This window comes from Alligator mississippiensis, chromosome 1, assembly GCF_030867095.1.
Source record: "Alligator mississippiensis isolate rAllMis1 chromosome 1, rAllMis1, whole genome shotgun sequence".
Taxonomy (NCBI): Eukaryota; Metazoa; Chordata; order Crocodylia; family Alligatoridae; genus Alligator; species Alligator mississippiensis.
Genome location: NC_081824.1, coordinates 338,163,022 through 338,184,830, shown reverse-complemented (window position 1 = coordinate 338,184,830; position 21,809 = coordinate 338,163,022). Strand labels below are relative to the sequence as shown.

At 41.4% G+C, this 21,809-nt stretch overlaps 1 protein-coding gene across 4 annotated transcripts in view; it reads left to right on the top strand.

The window, feature by feature from the left end:
* The window catches only part of LOC102563066 (cohesin subunit SA-2), a 99,185-nt gene that overhangs the window by 4,572 nt on the left and 72,804 nt on the right, over positions 1-21,809 (top strand). For all 4 annotated transcript variants that reach the window (XM_019485137.2, XM_019485138.2, XM_019485136.2 and 1 more), the window contains exons 3-9: positions 4,676-4,760; positions 5,617-5,760; positions 9,080-9,176; positions 11,213-11,289; positions 19,143-19,214; positions 20,092-20,296; positions 20,932-21,083. In XM_019485137.2, coding sequence (XP_019340682.1) covers positions 4,676-4,760; positions 5,617-5,760; positions 9,080-9,176; positions 11,213-11,289; positions 19,143-19,214; positions 20,092-20,296; positions 20,932-21,083 — 832 coding nt within the window. The remainder of the gene's footprint in view (positions 1-4,675; positions 4,761-5,616; positions 5,761-9,079; positions 9,177-11,212; positions 11,290-19,142; positions 19,215-20,091; positions 20,297-20,931; positions 21,084-21,809) is intronic.

Here is a 21,809-nt window from a genome sequence, read left to right as displayed (position 1 = left end):
ACAGGTACTTTTCACTTAATGTTGTCTCGGTTAACGTTGTTTTGTTATTACATCGCTGATTTATTAGAAACCGTAATCGTTTAAAGTCACGCAGCATTCGGTATAGTGTTGTTTGGCCGTCGCCTGCTAGTAGGTAACTACTGTGATGTAATTGGATTTGATTAACATAGTTTTGCTTAAAGTTGCATTTTTCAAGAATGTAACTATGATGTTAAGTGAGGAGTAGCAGCTGTATTTTGGTGTTTGTCTGTTCCTTATAGACTAGTTGGCATAGACAAGAAAAAAGATTTATTTTGTATATATAAGGGCAGTCTAACTGGTGGCCTGCTGGCCACATGCTGCTGCTCATACCATTACTCTGGCTGCAACAGCAGCTGGAGCTTCTGGGTTCCCATTTCTTCCTCCAGTTGCTGCTGCTTGCCTCTGCCCCAAGAGGTGGGGTAATATGGCACTCTGTGTTGGGGGATGAGGGGGAGTCTTAGGCTGTGCAGGGGGGTTGCAGGAAGCAAGGGGATGCCCGTGTGGGCATGCAGTGCAGCAAGGGGCAGGGCGGGGGAGAGTCTTCATGGAGCACAGCCTAGTGACCTGTGCCTCACCTGATGTGAACTACACAGCATGCAAGCCCCTGGAGGGGACATTCCCCAGGGGGATACAAGTTGGACAGCCCTGGGTTGAGTGAACAATGCTTGTAGAGTCACATCATAACAATCAAGGAAAATTATGTGTTGAAGCTCCTGGTCAGCAGTCTTCCCCTATATTTTGCAGCGTTGGGAAGCATGTCATGCCACACCCTGTCCTTTCAGTTGCATCATTTGCACACTGCTGTAGGCACCCTTTAATCTCTTGACCTGGCACCAGTCCCAGCAAGTCTTTCTTTCTTGGATTAATATATTAATATCATGTGTCGCTTCTTAATCTGACAGGGTAAATACCATGTATCTGTCTAGGAAGGCAGTTTTCCTGAACCGCTTCGCAGGAGAACTGTTCTTCTAGCGTGGTTTAGTACCTGCCGAGGTGCAGCGGCTTTAAGCCTGGTTTACGGAAATGGGAGTCTCCTCTCTTGCTTGCTCTGAGGGCCTTATGGCTGAGGGTAAGCAAAACTCAGGGGCATCTGAACCCCAAGCCTCCAGGCTTGGTTCTGCAAGTTGGGTGCCTGCTAAAGGATTTGGAAACATCTGAGGCCCCAGGTGCCAGGTGGAGGATGTTTGCCGGTAGTAGGGCCACTTTTGGTTCTGGACACTTGGATTTGGCATTAGTTTTGGCCAATTTGGCTGTGGATACAAATTATTTAAAAACAAAACAAACAGAAACAAAAAACATGGCATAGGCCAACTTCCCCCCTGCTGTTATCCTACTGAATTTAGAGATGATTTTCCCATCAGTAGGTCACTTTTAAGACTTCTGTGGTGTTCTTGGAAAAAGGTCTGTATGCTATAAGCCAGTGTGGCCCATGTGATCCTGCAGATGAGAATAGATGATCTGATGGTTTTTCTTGGCTTTAAAAGCTAAGAATCTTTATAATGTCAGTGATCTTTGGTACAAGTAAGTTGCTGAATAGTATATGAGAACCACTGAGGAAAAACTGTAAAATATTGGAGATGAGCATTGAGTTTTAATTGTGACAAGTAGTGAAATACTGAACATCATCTATGTTGCAGTTCTAGTTAAACAGCACAGGTAACAACATGTTAGCTCAGCCCCAGCTTCAAAACCTGGTAGGAGACAAATAAATTGTGTAGAAGAAAAAAACAAGAATGTTTATGGATAGATTTTTAAATTAATTTGTGAGCTGTAGTAGATTAATGTGTGACAGGTTCCAATTGAAAGCAGGAAAACAGTCCTTATTAGAAGAATAAGCTAAAAATGTTTCTTTTTTTAGTATCCGTGGGTTGAACTAGAAAGGTTTAAACAACATTTGATTGCATCACTTGGTTGCTGCTGCTTAAAAATAAAATCTAAAGAGAAGCATCTGATAAGTCAAATCCAGTGGATTTTAACCTGTGGTCCTCAGACCCTGGTAGGTGGGGGGGCGGGTTGCGAAAGATGACTGTGATCAATCAAAAGTATGTGAATATCCATCCTTGTGATTCAAAGGGGTTTGCACCTCCATTCAAAATTTTGTAGGGGTCTGGAAATGAAAAAAGATTGAAAACCATTTGTCTAGTACAGTAAAAGTTCCATTAACTGGCACCTTACAAGGTGGCATGCCCTATTAACTGGCATGCTGCCTTGTAAGGTAAAGTGAAACCGGAAGTGCCCCCTGTGGCACTTCCAGTTTCTCTGAGCTTCCACAGCCCGGGGCAAAGCAGCCTGCGCTGCTGAGCCCCCACAGCCTGGGGGCATGACAGGCTGTGCGGGGCCCGCCTCCCCGTCCCCTGGGGCCCGCAGGGCCTGCGGGAGGGGCGGTGATGCCCCAGATGCGGCGGGAGAAGCGGTGGCCCGAGCAGGCAAGGATGCCGGTTTGGGCTGCTCAGTTAACTGGCATATTTTGTTTTTTGGCATTCCCCGTTCCCAGGGGGATATTGGATAATGGAGCTTTTACTGTATATAGTTGTCTTCTAGCATTAACATTAACACTTGTGTTGCCCTGTGGGGTCAGGCCAACTCTCAGGATCTCAGTATTGTACTGTTAGACAGGAGGGTGTGACACAATTGCACATATACAAACACACAAATTAGTTAGGTGCATTCACACACACACTACCAGCTCAGGCACATACACATCCAAACCAGCCTAGGCACATGCATACCTATCACCAGTTCAAGCACATACACTATACACCCCAAAACTTAGACACAAAACACTAATTCATATATCATGCACACAATGATATATATATACACACACACACACTCATCAGTTCACATACATACAACCCACCTACACATACACACAGGTAAGTTCCTAACTTGGATGGTACAGTGTATATGTGTTTGCTTGGGGTGCCTGGGATACTTGGGGGAAGGTTCAGGTGAGAGAGAGGGAGTTAAAGTGTAGGGAGTGAAAGTTGCCAGAACCAGGATTAGAACCAGTGGACTACAGAGAAACTGGCTGAGGAACTGAGGCTTGGGTTTACCTAAGGTAGGCTGGGGCTGGAAACTGAGGCAGACAGCTGAGATATTGGGGGGGGGCAGATAAGTGGTGGCAAGGAGGAGACAGCCAAGAAAGAAACTGAGGCAGAAACCTGGTTGCTCATGGGGAAAAGGAAAAGGCAGTGGGGATAAGACAGTGGCAAAGAAACAGGGGGTTTGGAGGCAGAGAGGAGCTCAGGACAGGTGTTGGAGGTGGCAGTGAGCCAGAAGCAGGAGAGGGAGAAATGAGACAGAAGTTAGAGGGGCAAGGAGCAGAGATTGGAGCAGGGCCAAACTATAGTAAAGCAAAACCCAACTTAGGGGTCCAAATAACAGTTTTGTTACACAGACAGCACACTACACAGCCCCATGAAGTTATTGGCGCACGCACACATGCAGCGGGAGAAAGAGACACAGTGGAAGGGCTGGAGTCCAGGTAGGGAAGAGAAGCAGAGTCCGAGTTCTTGGAGGGGGTCGGGGGTTATAGCTACCTATTCAGGCTGGAAAGGGGTCCTTGTCCAGTAGCTGTTGTCCAGAGGGGGGGTCGCCGGCAGGGCCTCTGGGTGGATAGGCGGCGTGGCATGGTGCTGGTCCATTTGGAGAGGGTGTCCCACTGGGTCTGTCTTTACTGCCCCTTTTTATAGGGGCAGACCTTGTGTGACCCTAGTGACAGGAGGCATGACATACAAAATGGAAACTTGACTTATATACAGGCCTAAAATAGTAATCACACAATATAAAAGCAGTACAAACATAATAAGTATCACTTATAAAACAGTGGGTATCGATATCAAAATAGCAGGGAACTTATTTGCGAAGAGGGGAGAGAAAAATAAAACTTACTACCTAAAATAAAATGTTAAAGCTTATCCTACATCTTAGCTTACTTATACTTATCTATAGGGAATAGAGAGGGAGCAAAAAAGTCAAAAATGGTTGGGGAAGGGGAGGGAATGCATTTTAAAATAAAAAAAGAAAAAACGGGGGGTTTTGCTACACTTGTATGGTCTGTAATCGATCTTTTCTCTCCAGACAGGCCTCCAAATCAATAAAAACTTTGAACAATAAGACCTTGTGCGCCCTGAAATTACTTTCCTTGTCTTCAATCCTGCAAACACTTGAGCACCCTTTGAATTTTGCCACCGCCATTCAAAATGTTTAATGGTACTTTTCACAGAAGAAAAATTAAAATTAAGCAGGTAGTTGAAATGATTTCAGGATCTGGGAGCTATGCAGAATCAAAGTGTACAGCATTCATTAACAACCTGATTCTTCATCTGTTACTTAGATAATGCAGTCTCAGGGGGCTCAGAAAGTAAAGTGTGTTTTAATAAGAAAGCTACTGCCTATCACCAGTAAAATGTATCTAGGCCTTAGGCATGCAACTGCTGCCACACCTTTACAGGAAGCCTTTATAGTTTATTGTACATGGGTACACTTTATTTTCCTCTACAGTTTATATCTAAGTATTTAACTTTCTGCGCGCTCAAAAGCAATTTCTCTGTGGTAGTGATGTAGCAAATCTGTTCTTCAGATACAGATTACCTGGTTTACAGGAGAGGTGTGGTATGCTCTTCAATACTGTTTGCTTATTATTCCGCAGAGAAAATTCTATCCATGATGAGACTGTTCCTGAGTCTACTGTACAGAACGGCAGCTGTCTGAGAAATGGCAATCTGAAAACTCCAGTAAGTTTGTGTATATATATGTATATGTGTGTGTGTGCGTGTATATACATACATGTCTATCTAGGCGTATCTATATCTATGTGTATCTATATGTGTATGTGTATATATAAAATCTTTTACATCACATATGTGTATATATAAAATCTTTCAATGCACATAATGGACCAGATTCCATCCCACCACACCTCGTTCAAGTCCTGAAAATCCGTTAATGGATGTATGTTTATAACACACTGCCCACGTCTACCCAAGTAGTGTCCCCCATAGCTTTTTGGTGATGCTAACCATGCAGTAGCTCGTTATTACTGTGTAGTAGTATCACGTCATGTTTTGTGCCATGCGACACTACTGCGCAGTAGTAATGAGCTACTGTGTAGTCAGTGTCTTGTGTAGATGTGGCCACTGTCATTTAACCCGTAAGACTGATTCATAAGAAAGCAGGGAGGGGGAGGTCTACCCACCTTTTTATTAACTTTTTTCAGGCATTCTCAGGGTGGAATAGAACTGCAGTTAGGTGCTCTAAGTTCACTGACAACCTGAATAAACACCCTATAGACAGTGTATATAACCAGTCTGCCACTTAACCTTCCTGTTTATGCAATGATTACAAAGGAAATGTTCAACTGGGCTGTATTCTTCCTCTTCTCCTTCCTGTATTTTCTTACTCAATATTTCTTTGCCACTTGCACGTATTCACATGCATAAATGTTGTAAGAGGGTAAAACATGGAAATATTCACATGCATAATTGTTCTAAGAGGGTAGAACACCTACCTGCAGGCAGCTTGTATGCCCATGTCTGTATGCCCATTAGCTGTCTCATGGTTACTCTGTCTTCTTCATGTGAATTGTTTCAGAGAGGAAAAAGGAAGGTCCAAGAGCAGTGTGAAAACATAAGAAGAAATTCTTCCAGTACCAGAAGAGCAAGCCAGCTGCAGAATGGCCAAGTGGAAGCAGTTACGTTGTTTGAGGTGGTCAGCATGGGCAAGCGTGCTATGCAGGTAATTCCATTGTTGGGAATGGAATGGTTTAGACAAGTGATTTCATCTGGCCCATGGAGCTGAGATATTGGTGGCGTTTTGAATGTGACTGGGGGCGGGGCACTGGGGAGAGGCAGATTCTGTTACAGATTGTACACGTGACGAAGGTGGTGAGAAGCAGTAGTGGCTAGGTTGGAAGGCTGTCTTGGATTGAGTTGGATTATTTCAGCCTGTTTCTAAAAGGTTGCTGACCTCTGTTCTAAATAGATCTGCTGGGGAGGGAGAAGGGGGAAGCAGGAAGGGGAGATGGATGTAGATTTTTGTTGTTTAATTTCAGGAATTTTGGAATCTGTTGACTCCTGCCATAATCTTTGTTATATGGCTAGCTGAAAAAATCTGGCATTTTTGCCAAGGTGCCTGCTATACACGTACTATTTAAAGTTAGTATAATTAGAAGGGAAGGGATCTTTGGGAAAACTATCCAAAAAAAAGATGCTTAAGGGCAGTCTTCTAAAGTAATATTTTAGCACTTGAAAGGGGAGAGGGTTGATTTTTAAAAATCAAGTGGTTCATCAGCAGAAACTGCTAATGGTTTTAGGCTTTTGAAAATCAGGGTACTAACTTAGCGTTCTAACTTTAGGCATCACTTTAGATATCTTGGCTCTTATCTCCCAATTCCAATACTGTGATATTTGATAGCATTTTATAAAATATTTGATTTCCTGTTTTCCCTTTATAGTCAATAATTGTTTTCCATTACTAAAGAAAGCTATACAAAATTAGGGGAGTGGAAATCTACTTAAAATATATATATTGGACCCCAGACCTGGATCTTTCACAGTGTTTTGTGCTGATGGGCCTGTGTACCCATGCAGAGCCTTGTTGACTTGAAAAGGGCTCCTTGGAGACCTAGGGTCTAGCCAGGTCAAGCACTTGCAGAAACAGGTCCTTGGTTTTACTATTTAATTTGCAGTAGATAGTACATGAACTAACTCTTGTTTAGGTTCCCTCAAAGTCTTCTGCACAAATGAATTGCTGATGAGGACTGGCAAGTGAACTTCCCATGGATCATCGCTAATATTAATTATGTGGTTGTTCACAGTTTAAATGGCATCTTTCATTTAGAAGGAATTCTGGCTTTGAAGTGCGGGCAAAGCATCTGTGGGCCTTTTTGTTCTTTCTGTCTCAGTCTTTCCTGCTCTTATTCCTAAAGAGAAGTACCACCATTATGTAAAATTTGCCCTATTCTTTCTAAAGCGGTTTACTAGAAAAAAATAAATAGAAAACAGTTAAAGGGATAGATTGAAAATAAAAGATAAGTTTTAGAAGACTCTTCTCAGGTAATAACTTGGCCCTCAAGTAATGTCAGTTGGTTTTTTTTTCTAACCTCTCCTGTTTCAGTTTATTCTGGTGTCTTCAAAAGTATTGCGCTGCCACATCTACAATGTAAAGGAAGAGAAATGAAAGTTATAGTTATCTTAGGTGCTGGCCTGGAACAGTAGCGCGTGTTAATTAAAAACAAAACAACCAAACCCCTCCCCACCTTGGTAGTCAATGTAAACTTTTCAAAGCTGTTTTTCTCTTAGAACAGTTTTTGGATTTTGCAAATCTTGTAAAAATTATAGTTTAGGTTAGTGGAGGTGCCAAATACTTGTTACTTTTTATTATTTTGTTGTTTGCTTTTAACATGAAAGTTGTGGAATATTTATCCTTTTTATAATAAATACTTTATTTGCCCTCGTATTGCATCTGTTTTTATACTGCCTACAAGTTGCATGCACTTTTCTGCTATAGCATTCCAACAGGTAAATTCCCTGCAGAATTGCTCACAAACATCGTCGTGGTCCTAGCAAAATAATGGAGAATTTACTCTGTTTTGTGTTAGGGGTGCACCGATTAAAGATTTTCTTGGCTGATACTGATAGCCGATTATTAACCAGCAATCTGATAGCTCTCAGGTTTCAACAAGGGGTACGTGGGAAGGCCTCAGGGGGTACTCAACTGTGAGTGCTGCCATCGCTTCTGCCACTGGCGTGCTGCTGCCACTTCTGCCACTAGCACACTCGCTGATCAGCCACTGGGGGACCCCCCTGCCCCCCGCTTGTTTACTGGCTGCTGGGGGACTCCTTCTTTCTTGACTGGCCACCAGGGGTACACTGACCCCAAAAGGTTGAAAACCCCATGCAATAGCTGATTTACAGGAATGCAGCTGGACAGCTTGGAGAGCAGCACCTTGCTGGTAAGTCTGTGGAGGGTGGGAAAAGGTACAGAGGGGCAGATTGAGACCCCCATGGTGAGGGAAGGAATGGGACAGGGGCAGGTGCTGGTGCTGCCCAGCCAGGGTGGTGAATGGACCCTGGGGTGGGGCATGGAATGGAGCTGCACAGCTAGTCCAGAGGACGCCGGGGCGGGGGGGTGACTCTCTGCCTCTACATGCCCCCCGGGGGAGGCATGGGGGGCATGTTTCCCCTGGATTTATGCAGGCTCGGGGCCAGGGGCCTGTTGCAGGCTCAGGGCCAGGGGCTATGCCAGCCTCTTCCCAGTGGGGGGGCTAGGCTGAGGCTACACTCAGGGCAGGCAGGGGTGGGGCTGGCTCAGTTGTACGGGGCAGGCCGTGGTGGTAGTGCTGGGAGAAGTGACTGTGGGAATTTTGGGGTGGCTATATCCCCCCAGATGATCCCAGTGCTGCCGCCCACCCCTTGCAGCTAAGTCCGCCCCATCCCCTCCTGCCCCAAACGCAGCCCCAGCCTTACCCCCTGCCAGGAAGAGGCTGGCACAGCCCCTGGCCCCGAGCCCACAGTAGGCAGTCCACCTTTGCCCCATGCACAAATTGGGGAGGGGGGGGTCATTTGCCTCCCTGTGCCTCCCCCAGGGGTGTGCACAGTGGCAGAGAGCTGTTTCCCCCTCCCCCATGCCCCCTAGATGAGCCAGCCATGACTTTGTCCCACGTTCCCCCCTGGGGTCCATTCACCATCCTGCCCCTGCTGCTGCCCCACTTGCTCACCGTGGGGGCCTCAATCTGCCCCTTCCCCACCATAGAGTTACTGGTACGACACTGCTCTCCAAGTTGTCTGGCTGCATTCCTGGCTGTGTGCATGCTGTGGCTGCGTATATGCACACGGCATTTATCGGTGACATTATCATCCAAAAAAAGCCGATTGATGATGATGTTAATTTTCCTGTTATTGGTACTTATCCCATATGTGACTGATATATTGGTGAACCTCTATTTTTTTTAACTGCACTGGTGATAACGCAATGTTAGATGCACTATATTATGGAATGCTTGAACCTATGATTTTCAACTATCTATCATTGTTTTTTCTGTAACTTGTTTTAGTCTGTGGTAGATGACTGGGTTGAAGCATATAAACAAGATCGAGATGTGGCACTCCTGGATCTGATTAACTTCTTCATTCAATGTTCAGGCTGTCAAGGTAATTCTGTGTAGTGCTGGTATTTCCTTTGGTTGGTCAGTAGTGGAGAGTCATATAAAATAGGCTTCTTGGAGCTGAAATGTACTGTTTAAAAGATTGTTTACTCAAAATCTGGATTGTAATCTGTTCTGGGCAAATCAAATTTCCTACTCCTACTTGTTTTTTGAGCTGTGTAATTTAAGTGCTACCATAATATAAGGGTGGCTAGTTCAGGCTTCCTGTGGATAAGCTCATCTAATGCTCTGTGCCATTACCCTATTACTAGTGTTCTACATTTTCAGTTTTTACCAAATTTCACCAATCAATGACTTGATTTTTTTTTTGTATTAAAGTTATTTGTTTTTTACTGATTTACACCCATTTTTCAATTCACTCAATAATATTTTACCTGGTATTTATTTTTATGAAATACAAAACGGTCTGTTGGGATGGCATCGCAGCACTGAAGCTGAAGCAATTGTTATATGTAAAACTCTCCAGACACACCATGGAGCCAGTCAGATTAAATGAGATTAAATTGTTAATATTGTGCCACGACTGGCTCACATGACATAAATAGGTGGTTAGTGCTTCTGTTTAATGTGGGGCTGGATAAAAATATACACAGGAAAAAAAAGTAAAAGATGGGTAGAAAGCACAAATCTCTATGTGAATATATCTGTGAAAATCAGTGTTTAGAAGTTTTCAAAAAGAGTAAAAAGGGAGGTGAAGAAGATGCATTGCGCTGCAAGTACTGTGGCATTGAAGTTAGTTCTCAGTACCAACAGGATAAAAGAATGTGTAGAAAGCAAACGACACTTTAGAATTAAAGAAGAATGTTCGATTAGGGATAAGCAAATGTTGGACTTTATTTTTATTTTTTAAATCCTTGCTCATGGATACTATAGGGAGTTACAGCAGTAGGATGATGGTACTTCTGCTAAGTACAACTATTGCTGTAATACAGATGTAGAAATCGCTTAAACATGTGTATGAATTGTCAGCATACTAAAAAGTATATATGTATACGTTTACTATTACTATTTTCCCCAATTTAAACTGTTTTTCCCCTTTTCTTCCTTTTATCCCAATTTCAACCCAGTTTTTATGTTTGGAAGATAAACGGCGAAAAGTTCCCGAAATTTTTTTTGGAAAATAAAACCCGAAAATGCGGAACACTACCTATTACTTAGAGTAATGATTTTCATGTGGGCTGAGATAAAAGTCTGTAATAGGGTAGCTCTTGGAATACTATTTTACACTCACCGAGTACCTTTCATTTGAAAATAAAGTACGTATGCTCCCAAATAGAGTCTCACTTTTCAGTGGCTGGAGGAATAATAGCTCTTGCTTCCTTCCAGCTACTTCCTGCAAGTTGACTGCATGTAATTGTTTCCAAAGCAAGCATATAGAAAACAGTAGTGACTTGAAGCTTCAGAATGGCAGATAGGGAGTGAAGTGGAAGACATTGTCCCATTGAAACTGGTAGGAGTGGTAGGCAGGTAGAATGTAACTTAGGCACTTGAAATTTCTCTAGCACTCTGGCACTAACACTCCTGCCACAAGATTGTTAGTGGGCAAGAGTTGTTCTCCACATCTCATCTGAAATCCAGCACCTTCTCCAGCACCATGTCTACTGGCATTAAGTTACTGCAAAGGAGACAGTGTCAGGTAGTGAAGCAGCACGATTGATTTCTTCAGCATTTCCCTAGCAATTTTGATTTCAAATACTGAACTGTCTGCAGTGTGCTTAATTTCTGAAAAGGAATGGGCTTGAGAGCAGGATAGATAACAGTCTGTTTTTCCTTATCCTTTTGGGTAGAAAAATAGATGGTAGACTCTGTGAATGTGAATGACGATGCAGTAATATCTAGTGCTGTAAATCTGTTGACCTGTGCAAATGCGAAAACAGGTAGAACAGTTTGGGTTACCCTTTTGGTGCTTGTGAATTTAAACTGAGGTTACTACAGTAGGAACTGTGTAGTTTTTATAATATTGTGTGTTGCTGTAGATTTAAGTGTTATTTTAATTTCCATTTTTGATTTTTGCCACTCTAGGAATGGTGACAGCTGAGATGTTCCAAAGTTTACCCAAGAGTGATGTAATACAGAAAATGACAGAGACCTTTGATGAGGTAGTCAACAAGAAACTGATTTCATATGGCTCATTAAAATGACCAATAAGTTTTATTTAACATGCAAATTAGACAGTGTTGTCAATATGTCTTCCATTAATGTCTGTATTCACTCGCTCTTTAAAAATATGATCATGTCCCTTAAGGGAAAAGCTTTCTGCACTCCTAAAATGAAGACCAGCATTATATTGGGAGCAAAATTCTGGAGTGTATTCTCGTTTCTGAAAGGGGTAGTGGCAGAGTGGTTAAAGTATCTTGTTATAGCTCCAGGAGTACAAGTTTGATCCTGCCTCTAGGCTTCTTTTCAGAAGCTGTGCTAATTGAGTCAGTTGTTGTTTGGGCTGTTGAACCAAAGTAGGATGGGCAAGTTGTGCTTGCTTATGAGCAGGGATCCTGGTTTTCTCTGATTTTAAAAAATCCCCAATTTTCGGGTTAAATAAAGTAACCAAAAGGCCATGTTTTTCCGTGATCAAAATGAAACACTGCTATTTATGCATCTATGTATTGGAGTTGTTCCATTTTAATCACAGAAAAATGTGGATTTTGGGTTACTTTTTTTAACCTGAAAACTTTTTTTTTTTTTTTTTTTAATCGGGAAACCAGGAATCCCTGCTTATCAGGTTACTATACTCAGGTGAGCCTTGGAAACAAAAATTAAAATGTCAGAAATGTTATGGAGGCTGCAACTCTGCCTGGCAGTTTTACCAATTCTTGCATTTAGCTGCTTTTCCCAGTAAAAGCAAGCTAGCAACAAAATGTTTTTCCACTTCATTGTCTATGGAGTGATAAATATATCATGGTTCTTTGGTATCTGGTTGGTAAGTGCCTTTCGAAAATACTGAAAATAGATTAATATTGAGCTGCTAACAAAAGTAACAGTCAGTCGGTACTCTTTTCAGGGTGGATAAAAATTGATTTATTTAAAAAAAATGGATTTTTAAAATTTAAATCAGAATTTTTTTTACTTTTTAATTTAAATAATTATGTGTTCCTTTTAAACATAAGTCAGCTTAAAATGAAATTTGATTTAATACAGCATAGGCTAAGGTACAAATTTATTATGATTCTAATATTATAAAAGCCTTTGTCTGTCTGTGTCTACCTGTCTGTAACATTTGATTCACACTCTGATAGGTTGTCTGAAACAACCAATCAGAGTACTCCAAGCGCGTTTTGGACAGAAGGTGGCAGCGGTGGCTTGGTAGCAGAGTGCCACTATGATGGCGGGGACAGAGTGGCTGGAGTGGGGGGGCGAGGCCAGAGCCACTGGCCTTGCCCCCCACCATCCCTCCTGGCCCTGGTCCCTGCAGGTGGTGGTGACAGAGCAGGGTGGCGAGTGGCGGCACAGAGTACTGGCCAAGGGGGCGGAGGGGATGGTGAAGCAAGCTCTCTCTCCCCACCCTCATGAGAGCTTTCGGCGGCATGGGGTGGCGGCACTCCGTCCCTCCCCAGTCATTCCTGACAGGCAGTTGGCTAGTCTATTAAAATAATTTAAAGAAAATAATACACTGAGTCAATGAGCCGCTACTAAAAACTCAAATTAATGGCAGATTTTCTTCTATATAAGGATGAGGGAAAACATCTAACTTTTGAGGTCAAGCTTAAAAAATATGGCACTATTTCATGTATTGGGGGTTTTATGTTGTAAGGCTTGTTGGACGTATAGTATTGAATGCAAAGGATCAGCAAAGTCCTCACAGGTGTTGGAACCTAATGCTGAAAATGTAGCCAAAATGAGAAGTAATTTAGAAGAGGATAATGAAGTAAACCTGAAACTTGTACTTGCATGGAAAGCAGTGCCCTACAGTTAAGTCTGTGGAGGGGAAAGGGCCATGGGGATGCAGATCGAGGCCCCCGTGGTGAGGGAGGGAGTGTGGCAGGGCCCAATGCTGGGGCTGGGGATGCTGCCCGTCCAGGGTGGTGAATGGGTCCTGGGGCCAGGGAGGAGAGTGGGACGGAGCTGTGGGAGGCTCGTCAAGGGGGTGCAGGGCAGGTGGGGAGGAGGGGCTGCTCCCCATCACTGTGCATCCCCCCGGGGAGGCATGGGGGGGCATGTGCCCCCCCCAGATTTGCGTGCGGGATGGATGCGAGCTTCCTGCTCCAGGCTTGGAGCTGTCCACTCTGCTGACTTTTTTCTTGGGAGCCCCATGCTGGCTGTGTGCTGTCTGCCTCCCAGCAGCAGTGGGGGTGTTGAGTTGTGCCTCCCACTGCTGGGTGGGCAGGGGGTGTGTGGCTGGTGGAGGACCCCAGGGGCAAAGACAGCAGGGCGGAGAGCCCTGAGTCCACAGTGAGCAGCCTGCATCTGCCCTTGCCCAGCTTGGCTCGGCTCCGGTTAAAAGCGGCCCCCAGCCCCTGCGCCACTCCCTCCATCCCTCACTATGGGGGCCTTGTTCTCCCCCCCAACACGTTCCTTCCCCCCATGCCCCTTCCATCCACAGACTTACCTGCAGAGAGCTGCTCTCCATGCTGCCTGGCTGCATTCCTGTAAATTGGTTATCAGATTGGTATTGGCCAATATTGCTGGGTAATAATTGGCTATCAGTATTGGCCAAGCAAATCTTTATCTGTGCACCCCTTATAAATACCCAACAGCAACGCTAAATTGCAGGCAGTAAAGAAGTGGAAGAATCAAGCACTTACTCTACTTCATTCTTTTGTCAATATTTGTAACACAGAGAACCAGGGTAGATGCCTAGTTGCTGAAGAGGAAGAGGCTGCTATGACACGCGCATTTACTAATCACTCGTCAATCATGCCACCCATAATACATTTCAGGGTGAGCCATTCAAGTAGTATATGTTTGCTGAGGATGTTTTGAAGAGAGTTACACCATTGGACTGGTAGAAGTCACTAGCAAAGCACCTGGAACTAGAGTTTGTTGAAGGGCTAAACCAGTTTTTTTTAGTAGTAGCTTCTTCTGCAGATACAGAATGAATATTTTTTCATTTGGATTGTTTCATTCAAAGCTGAGAAATTTAATTGGGATCTCAAAAAGCAGGAATGCTTATTTTTTCTCTTCTAGCTTGTGGAAAAAAAAGAGGGGGGAGGATGAGATTGACGAGTTCTGAAAACTTGAAAGAAAAAATGACTGTCTCATTTTTAAGAGACTTAGGCAAATAAGAACTTAAGCTCAAATGACTTTTACCTAGGCATTTTGTAAATTTTTCCCCCAGAGTATTAAATAATTAGTTTAATTAATTAATCAGAGTTTATACTTCTAATACTATAGCAGTAAATACTAGTGTTTAATACATTAGTTAGCTGTAAATATGTACCATGTTTTGATTAATAAAAAAAAGTTTATGTATCCAAAACATTAAAGTTATGTTTATGAAATTTGAAGTGCGGGTTTTGTGTGTTTAATTAAATTCAGCTTGCTATCTTAATGCAACTTAATACAAATACGAGCAAAATTTAGTCATATAGCGAATAAGAAATATATTTTTCACCATTTTATAGTATACTAAAATGTAGGATTTCTAAAAATCTGAATATGTTAAGCTTTATATTTAAATATGTATATATTAAAAATATTACAAGCTATCTACAATAAAGGCTCTGTTATCTGGCACCATGGGGAATGGGGGGTGCTGGTTAATCAAATGTGCTGGTTATCTGAGAGTTATACTTATCTCCAGCCCAGCGGGTTGGAGGCATCTTTGACTGTTTGGGCCCCCACCCCTCCCGCCGTGTCCGCTGCACCAGGGCTTTCACTCCCTGGCGTAAGTGTGCCGGGGGACAGGGAGAGGGGCCCCACGCAGGCTGCTTTGCCCTGGGCCGTGGTCCACGAGGAAGAAGTGGGACTTGGCTTGCGGCAGCAAAACTGGAAGTGCCACAGTGGGACAGATGCTGGTTAATAGAGCAATCTGGATGGTAAATGACAGATAACACAGCTTTTACTGTATATTTAAAAAAATTAACAAACAGTGTATATACTTTTGTTTTTTAGAGAGAGGTTTATTTTCATTGGTTGATACAACAATTAAAACATGCTGATAATACAACTAAGTACACTTATATAAAATTTTGTGTGTGTTTGTGTATGTAAGAAATGTACCAAATCGACTGTAGAAACTAGTTTTAAATCAACATGCTTAAATTGTTACATCAACTAATGAAAATAAACTTTTCTTTAAAAAAACAATGAAAATACAATGGGAAACTTGATTAAAAAATGAATGGTTTAAATTAGGCCCCTGGCTTGCTGATTTAAATCAGTCATATAAATCGACTTGATTTAAATCAGCCCACCCTGACTCTTTCTCATTTTGTTGCTTATTTGAGTTTTATATAACCTTTTTTGACGTGTTAACACTAATAGTGATAATACATTCATGATATCAAAATATTAAGCAAGTGATAATGATTTATGACATCTTACTGAAGTTCATTATCTTTAAAACTCCCTGCTGCCTCTCATTTACGTTGTCAGGCAAGGTTCTTTGGGTAGATGTGATATCTTTCATTATACCAACTAAATAGTTGGAAAAACATGTTTGCACCCTTCGTCAGGCCTAGGGAGATTCTGCTGGTGTTGTGTGTGGTCCAAGGTACAAAAGAAGCTAATTTACAACAAGCATGTCTGTGAAAACGCAGATGAGTGGAAGTTAGGAAGACGATAGGAAGGGAGTGGGGAAGGGAGGGAAATATGCTAAGGAATGCAAGTGGCCAGCTGGAGGCAGGTTACCTGGGGTATCAGATGTCAGACAGGTTGTAATGACATTGTCATAAAGGTTGTAATGACATTGTCATAAAGCCAATGTCTATGATTTTTTTGTATCCAGTAGATTTATGAAGTGAAGTTTGTAGGCTTTTCTACTAAAGATGTTATGTAAGTTCCCTTTGAGGATTAGAACTGAGAGATTAGGGAGGGAGTGATTGTCTTGTGAGAAGTGTGCCCCCACTGGTATTTGGATATTTTTTGTCTTTGGATTTTCGGTGCACATTCATTCTGGTGCACAGTTGTTGTTTGGTTCCTCCTACATATTTTCCACCAGGGCATTTGGTGCACTGAATGAGTTATATTACATTTCTGGAGATCCAGGAATGGTGATGGCTCTGTTGTGGGGTGTAGTTATGGTGGGGGGCGGTAGAGATATGTTGGGAGCTTGGCTGTAGCACTCATGATAATGGTAGGCATTATCAAGGTGCAAGGAAGTGGTTAATGTTGCCATCCTCCTCAGGTATATTGTTGCTTTGGAACCCTTTTCTTCTGGCCTGAGAGAGAGTTCTCTTAGGGGCTGAACACTGTGTCCTCTTAATAAAATAATAAATCAAACTTATATTTTCTGATGTGGGTTCTAGAAATGGAACATTTTTTGCTTGAAAATACATTTCAGGTTAGTACTTGCACCAGATACTCCTCAAGCCCTTTGCTCCTTCTTGTAAGGTACCAGTAAATGGAAAAATCTGACTTTTTCAACCCTGACTTTAACTTTCCTAGAGTTCATACTCTTTTAATTCGTAATATCAAATTATTAATGAATACTTCTCTTAATTTGTAATTATCATAATCATTGTGGGTAGTCCTTAAATTACTTGTATTTAAGTAGCCCTATTGAAAGGCATGAATCCGAAGTGACAGTTTCAGTCATTATGTCAGTGAAATCAGACATGTTGGGCAGGTGCTGGCAGGGTCAGGGCTACCAACTTGCTGAGGTGCTGCACTGCAACTTAACATTTTCAAATTAACCACGATTGTATTATTTAAGATCCAAAAGCGAAGTGTTTTTTAGCACAATTCTAAATACTTAAGTTGTGGACTTTTTTTCTTATTTCAGGACTCTGGATTCCACATTAGATTTCTGAAATACTACTTTTTCGCTCTTGTTCTAATAAGAGAATAATCCCTAAAGAACCTTTAAATTACTTGTGCTGCCTGACATGCTTTTTTAGCAACTTCATCCAGTATTTTGACTCATTTGGTACTCGTATGTTAAGACTTGTCTCAAGCCATCATTTCTGCAGCAGGAATTATGTCTGAAGTGGCTCACTTTGTGTTTTTGCTGCCCTTAACTGGCTGGAAAAATGGCTTGAAGAACAAACTGATTCCTAATTAAGCTGAATAACATTGAGCGATTTGTTGAGGGGAGAATTCTAGGACAATTATAATAGTCATTTGTACCACTGAGCATTGTTGACTCAACTGTAAAATTGGCAGAAAATAGTTAAATCTGCTAATCAAAACAATTCAGGAGTAATGGAAGTACAAAACTCTAGTAATATGGAGGTCCCTAGCACTTGCTGACGTATAGTAGTTTTGTTCGAGAGACTGGGTTTTTTTGAGGCTGCAAGGAAATATTTATGGAATTAAGAAACAAAACAAATCTTTACAGCTGTGAACACTTGACCTGATCCTCCATTACTGTGCAGATAAAATGCTTGCTGAAAGCTGTATAGACAAGATATGGGATTAGCTTTTATTGTAATATGCCTGGACTTCATTGGAAGAAATTAAGCTTTAGGTAAAGCAGATATGTTTGAGACATCAGCGTGGGTCGCATGTTTTTCATTAGTTGATGTAACAATTAAAGCATGCTGATTTACAACTAAATACAGTTTTTATACACACACACACACACTTTATATTTAATGTTGTCTGTGTATAAATTAATGTGTGTACATAGGAAATGTACCAAGTCTACTGTAAAAATGGTATTTAGTTTTAAGTCAACATGCTTTAATTGTTATATTAACCAAATGAAAATAAACTTTCTTTAAAAAACAACAACAAAAATACAGTGGAAAAGTTGATTTAAAAAAAAACTCCCAGAAGAATGATTTAATTCAGGCTTTTGGCTTGCTGATTTCAATCAACGATTGAAACCAGTTTGATTTAAATCAGTCCACCCAGACTTTTTGTCCTCATTGTACGTCTTCTCCTCTTTCTATAACATCTCCTTTCTTGCAACAGCTCTTTGTCCTCTTGTTAACTGTATTTCCCACCCCCCTTAGTGGTGAAGTGGATAACGCTGACCTCTAAAAGTAAAACCAAATGGTAGTGGAAACACTCCATCAGTGAGATTAATGAGGACCTGGGGAGTTCACACCTCTAAACTATTGTCTTGAATAAATAACTGTGGATTTAGTGAATTGCACCAAATGGCACTTGATTTGCCTCTGAAAGATTTTAATTGTAAAGGCACAAACTTAACTTTATTTTTAAATGCAAATTTAGATTTTGTGCAGTCTTTGTATTATATTGTGGCAAAGGCCTGTATTATGTAGGCCTCATGTTTGAGATCGTTTTTCTTGGTTCACTTGCAGATATAATTTGGCTAAATCTTCAAGAGTGGGATTTAGAAAAGTTGCTGATTTGCCAGAGGGATTACTTAGTCATGAGTGGAGATTTTGAAATGTGGCTAGCACACATGAACATATTTGTACTCCCGTGAATTGGGATTTTCCTGGTGTTTTTTTTTTTTTTTTTTTTTTTAGTGTGCTAAGTCAGATGGTTGGTATCTAATAAGCATTTAGACAACTGGGAAAAAGTTCTGTATCTTTATCTTAGAGTGGGCATAGAGGATTGTACTCTGCATGTTTTGGTAGACAAAGTTTATGCAAAGCTTGACATAACTGGAGTGACAATTTTTAAATAAAAATGCATTGGATTTATACTGAAGCATGTGATAGTTGTAGCTAAAAGCAAACCATGTGGAAAAAGATAAGATATTACTGAGTGTGCTATGATATGCAGGGGTGTATAATAAATACAAGCTCAAGTTTAAATGGCATTTTGAACCTTGGCATACAATGTGCAGTGTGTGTGTATTTTTTTTTAAGTATTTAAAATCTTTCAAAACGACTTCTGTGCTTCATCAAAAGTCCTTACAATTATGTCTCTCACAATATAGGAAACAGGGTTGCAGTACAAGAAATTCATGGCATATCCTTGGATTCTGACGGTTACTTGGCCAGTGGACATGGTAAAACAAGACCTTTTACTCAAATTTCCTTTTAACCCTTTGAGTACCAGTGCAACTTCAAAGTAGCTTTAGATGAATGCTCTCGATTTTATGCGTGACCACAAGATGCGCCCAGGGGCTTCAGAAGGAATTGAAAAGGCTCAGCATCTTCATTCAGCCTTTTATCAGATGCAGTAAATGTATGACATTTCTGCATTGGTTTTTCTTTAATTGGCTGTGTTGAGATCCAAGATCAGTACCCAAGTGTGCCTTTTTTTTTCTCTTTCCAGCTGGCTTTAATTCATGTTTGTTACCCCTCTCTCTCACTCCCACAAATACCTCAAAAACAATTCTTCTAGATTTACATTACCATTGCAGAGTAACTGAATACCCCATACTCACCATCAATTCTATCCAAATGGAACATGCTCTCTACCATTTATGTCTTTTTTATATTGACTGTAGTTGTTGTGTCTCCAGGAGAGATGCTGTGGTTATTCCACAAAGGGCTGCAAATCCTCTTATGCCACTAGTTATGCACAACATAACTTACACTTCTCCTGTGGTAGGGATCTGTAACAGATTGGTTCTTAAGGTGCTTTATCTTTACTGTCACTCTTTACTGCAGTCACCTCTGTGAATATGGGAGCAGAGGTGTGCTCTAAAATGGTGAGGTTACAGCTCCATGAGGGCTTTAAAGGTTAACATGGTCTCCTTCATTAAGCAGGAGAACTTTTGCCTGAACTGGTGAGAAACTGTAACAAAAACTGAAATGGGACAGTCCTTTTACAGATCCAAATGGAGAGAAATGCAAGCAGAAAATAGGCTGGGTATTTCAAAATAAATGTGGTATTTTTTATACTTCTTCTCTTTTTCCCTACCCTTCCTTTCCCTGTAGGACAATGAAGACTATCCCCTCATCAAGCCAGGACCCTACTGGAAGAAGTTCAAAGCCAATTTCTGCGAGTTCACTGCAGTGTTGATCCAGCAGTGCCAGTGCAGCATCCTTTATGATAGTTACCTAATGGACACAGTCATCTCGCTGCTCACAGGGCTAGCAGACTCAATGGTCAGAGCATTTAGGCACACCAGCACTTTAGCAGGTAAACCTACCTCCCATTGCTGCCACTAGAGTTTTAATAATTAGCGTGGTAAAAAAACCAAAGTGATCAGAAGTCAAAGGACTGTCAGCTTTGTAAGGCAGAGATTGTCTTCCTTTGTGTCTTGACAGTACCTAGCCATGTTATAGTTGCTTCACTTCAGCATGTATCAGACAGAAATGTAGATGTGGTAGGGTTAGACTTTAGGCTTTAGGTAAAGCAGATGTGATGAAGACTTCAGCACCCCAAAATTCTGTTTTGTGAAAGGAACTTGGAATACAGATTGTTTGTACAGTGGGTAAGGTGCATTTCAGTATTTAGCAACATCTCTTGTAACGGTTGAGATAATAAATGTGTAAGTTGTCATTGCCTTTCATATTTAGTCTTCTTTCTCTAGTTCTCCCTTCCTCCAAAAATTAATATGAAAAGGATTATCTTATTTTCTATTTTTTTGCTTATTAGAATGTCTTAGTAAAATTGTCATTTAGGAGGAAATCCTCTGATACAAATAGGTTGTTTTTTTTTTTAATTTAGCAGGAATAGTGTTAATTTGATTTTTAAATGCTTTTTGGTAAAGAGGTGACTTTTATGTGGCATATCAGCTGAGTTTTATTTGCTTGGCTTCTCTTCCGTTTCAGCTTTGAAGCTTCTGACAGCTCTTGTAAGAGTACGTCTGAATCTTGATGTCAGTAAACATAATACTCAAAGGCTGTATGAGGTGGAGAAGAATAGGATTACTGGCAAGAGGACCAACTGCAGGTTGGATCAGCTAGAGAGAAAAAGGAAAGAGGTTGGCTTACTTTTTTAGCTGGGGAACTGGGTGAAGATGTAAGAATAGAGGTGGCTGGTGGCTTACTCAGGGATGATGTAATTTTTTGAGCTGTATGGAGGTGCTACTTCCTAAGCATCCTCAGTGGTGTGCTGTTAAGGTTTTGTTTTAATGGGCTCGGTACTGTGGTAATGCATTCAAACAAATGTTTGAGGTAAATACTTGAGCTATGTACTATTCTTTGAGATTGCTGTTCTGGTAATTGTCTCTTTAAATTGGATATGATGGGTCCATGAACTGTCTTTTTTGTACATGGCTCTGTTTGCAGTAGTAGTTTTGACATATGCGTGTGTGCAAAACAGCGTTCCCACAAACTGTAAATTGAACTGGAGATCTTTTGCTCAAGTTTTACTTTGAATTTTGTCCAAGTGAAAGCTGAATGAAAATGCATGAAGCATTGTGGGATTTATCTTTTTATGAACAAAGGATTTTTAAAATGCCATGTGATTCCAGTTTAAAGTAAGGGTCATATGTCTCCTGCTACCCAGCCTCTATTTCCTTCCCCGTTACTTTCCCAACACCCCTTCACCACACAAACTCATTATCTTCTGAGGGCTGAGGTAGGTTTATACTCTACAAACATGAACCTAGTCTTTACTCCACTGAGCTCACATTGAAATATTTCAGGGCAGTCTTTGAACTGCCTTGTGGGTATGGCTGTCCTGTAAGAAGAGGTAGCTTCTATAG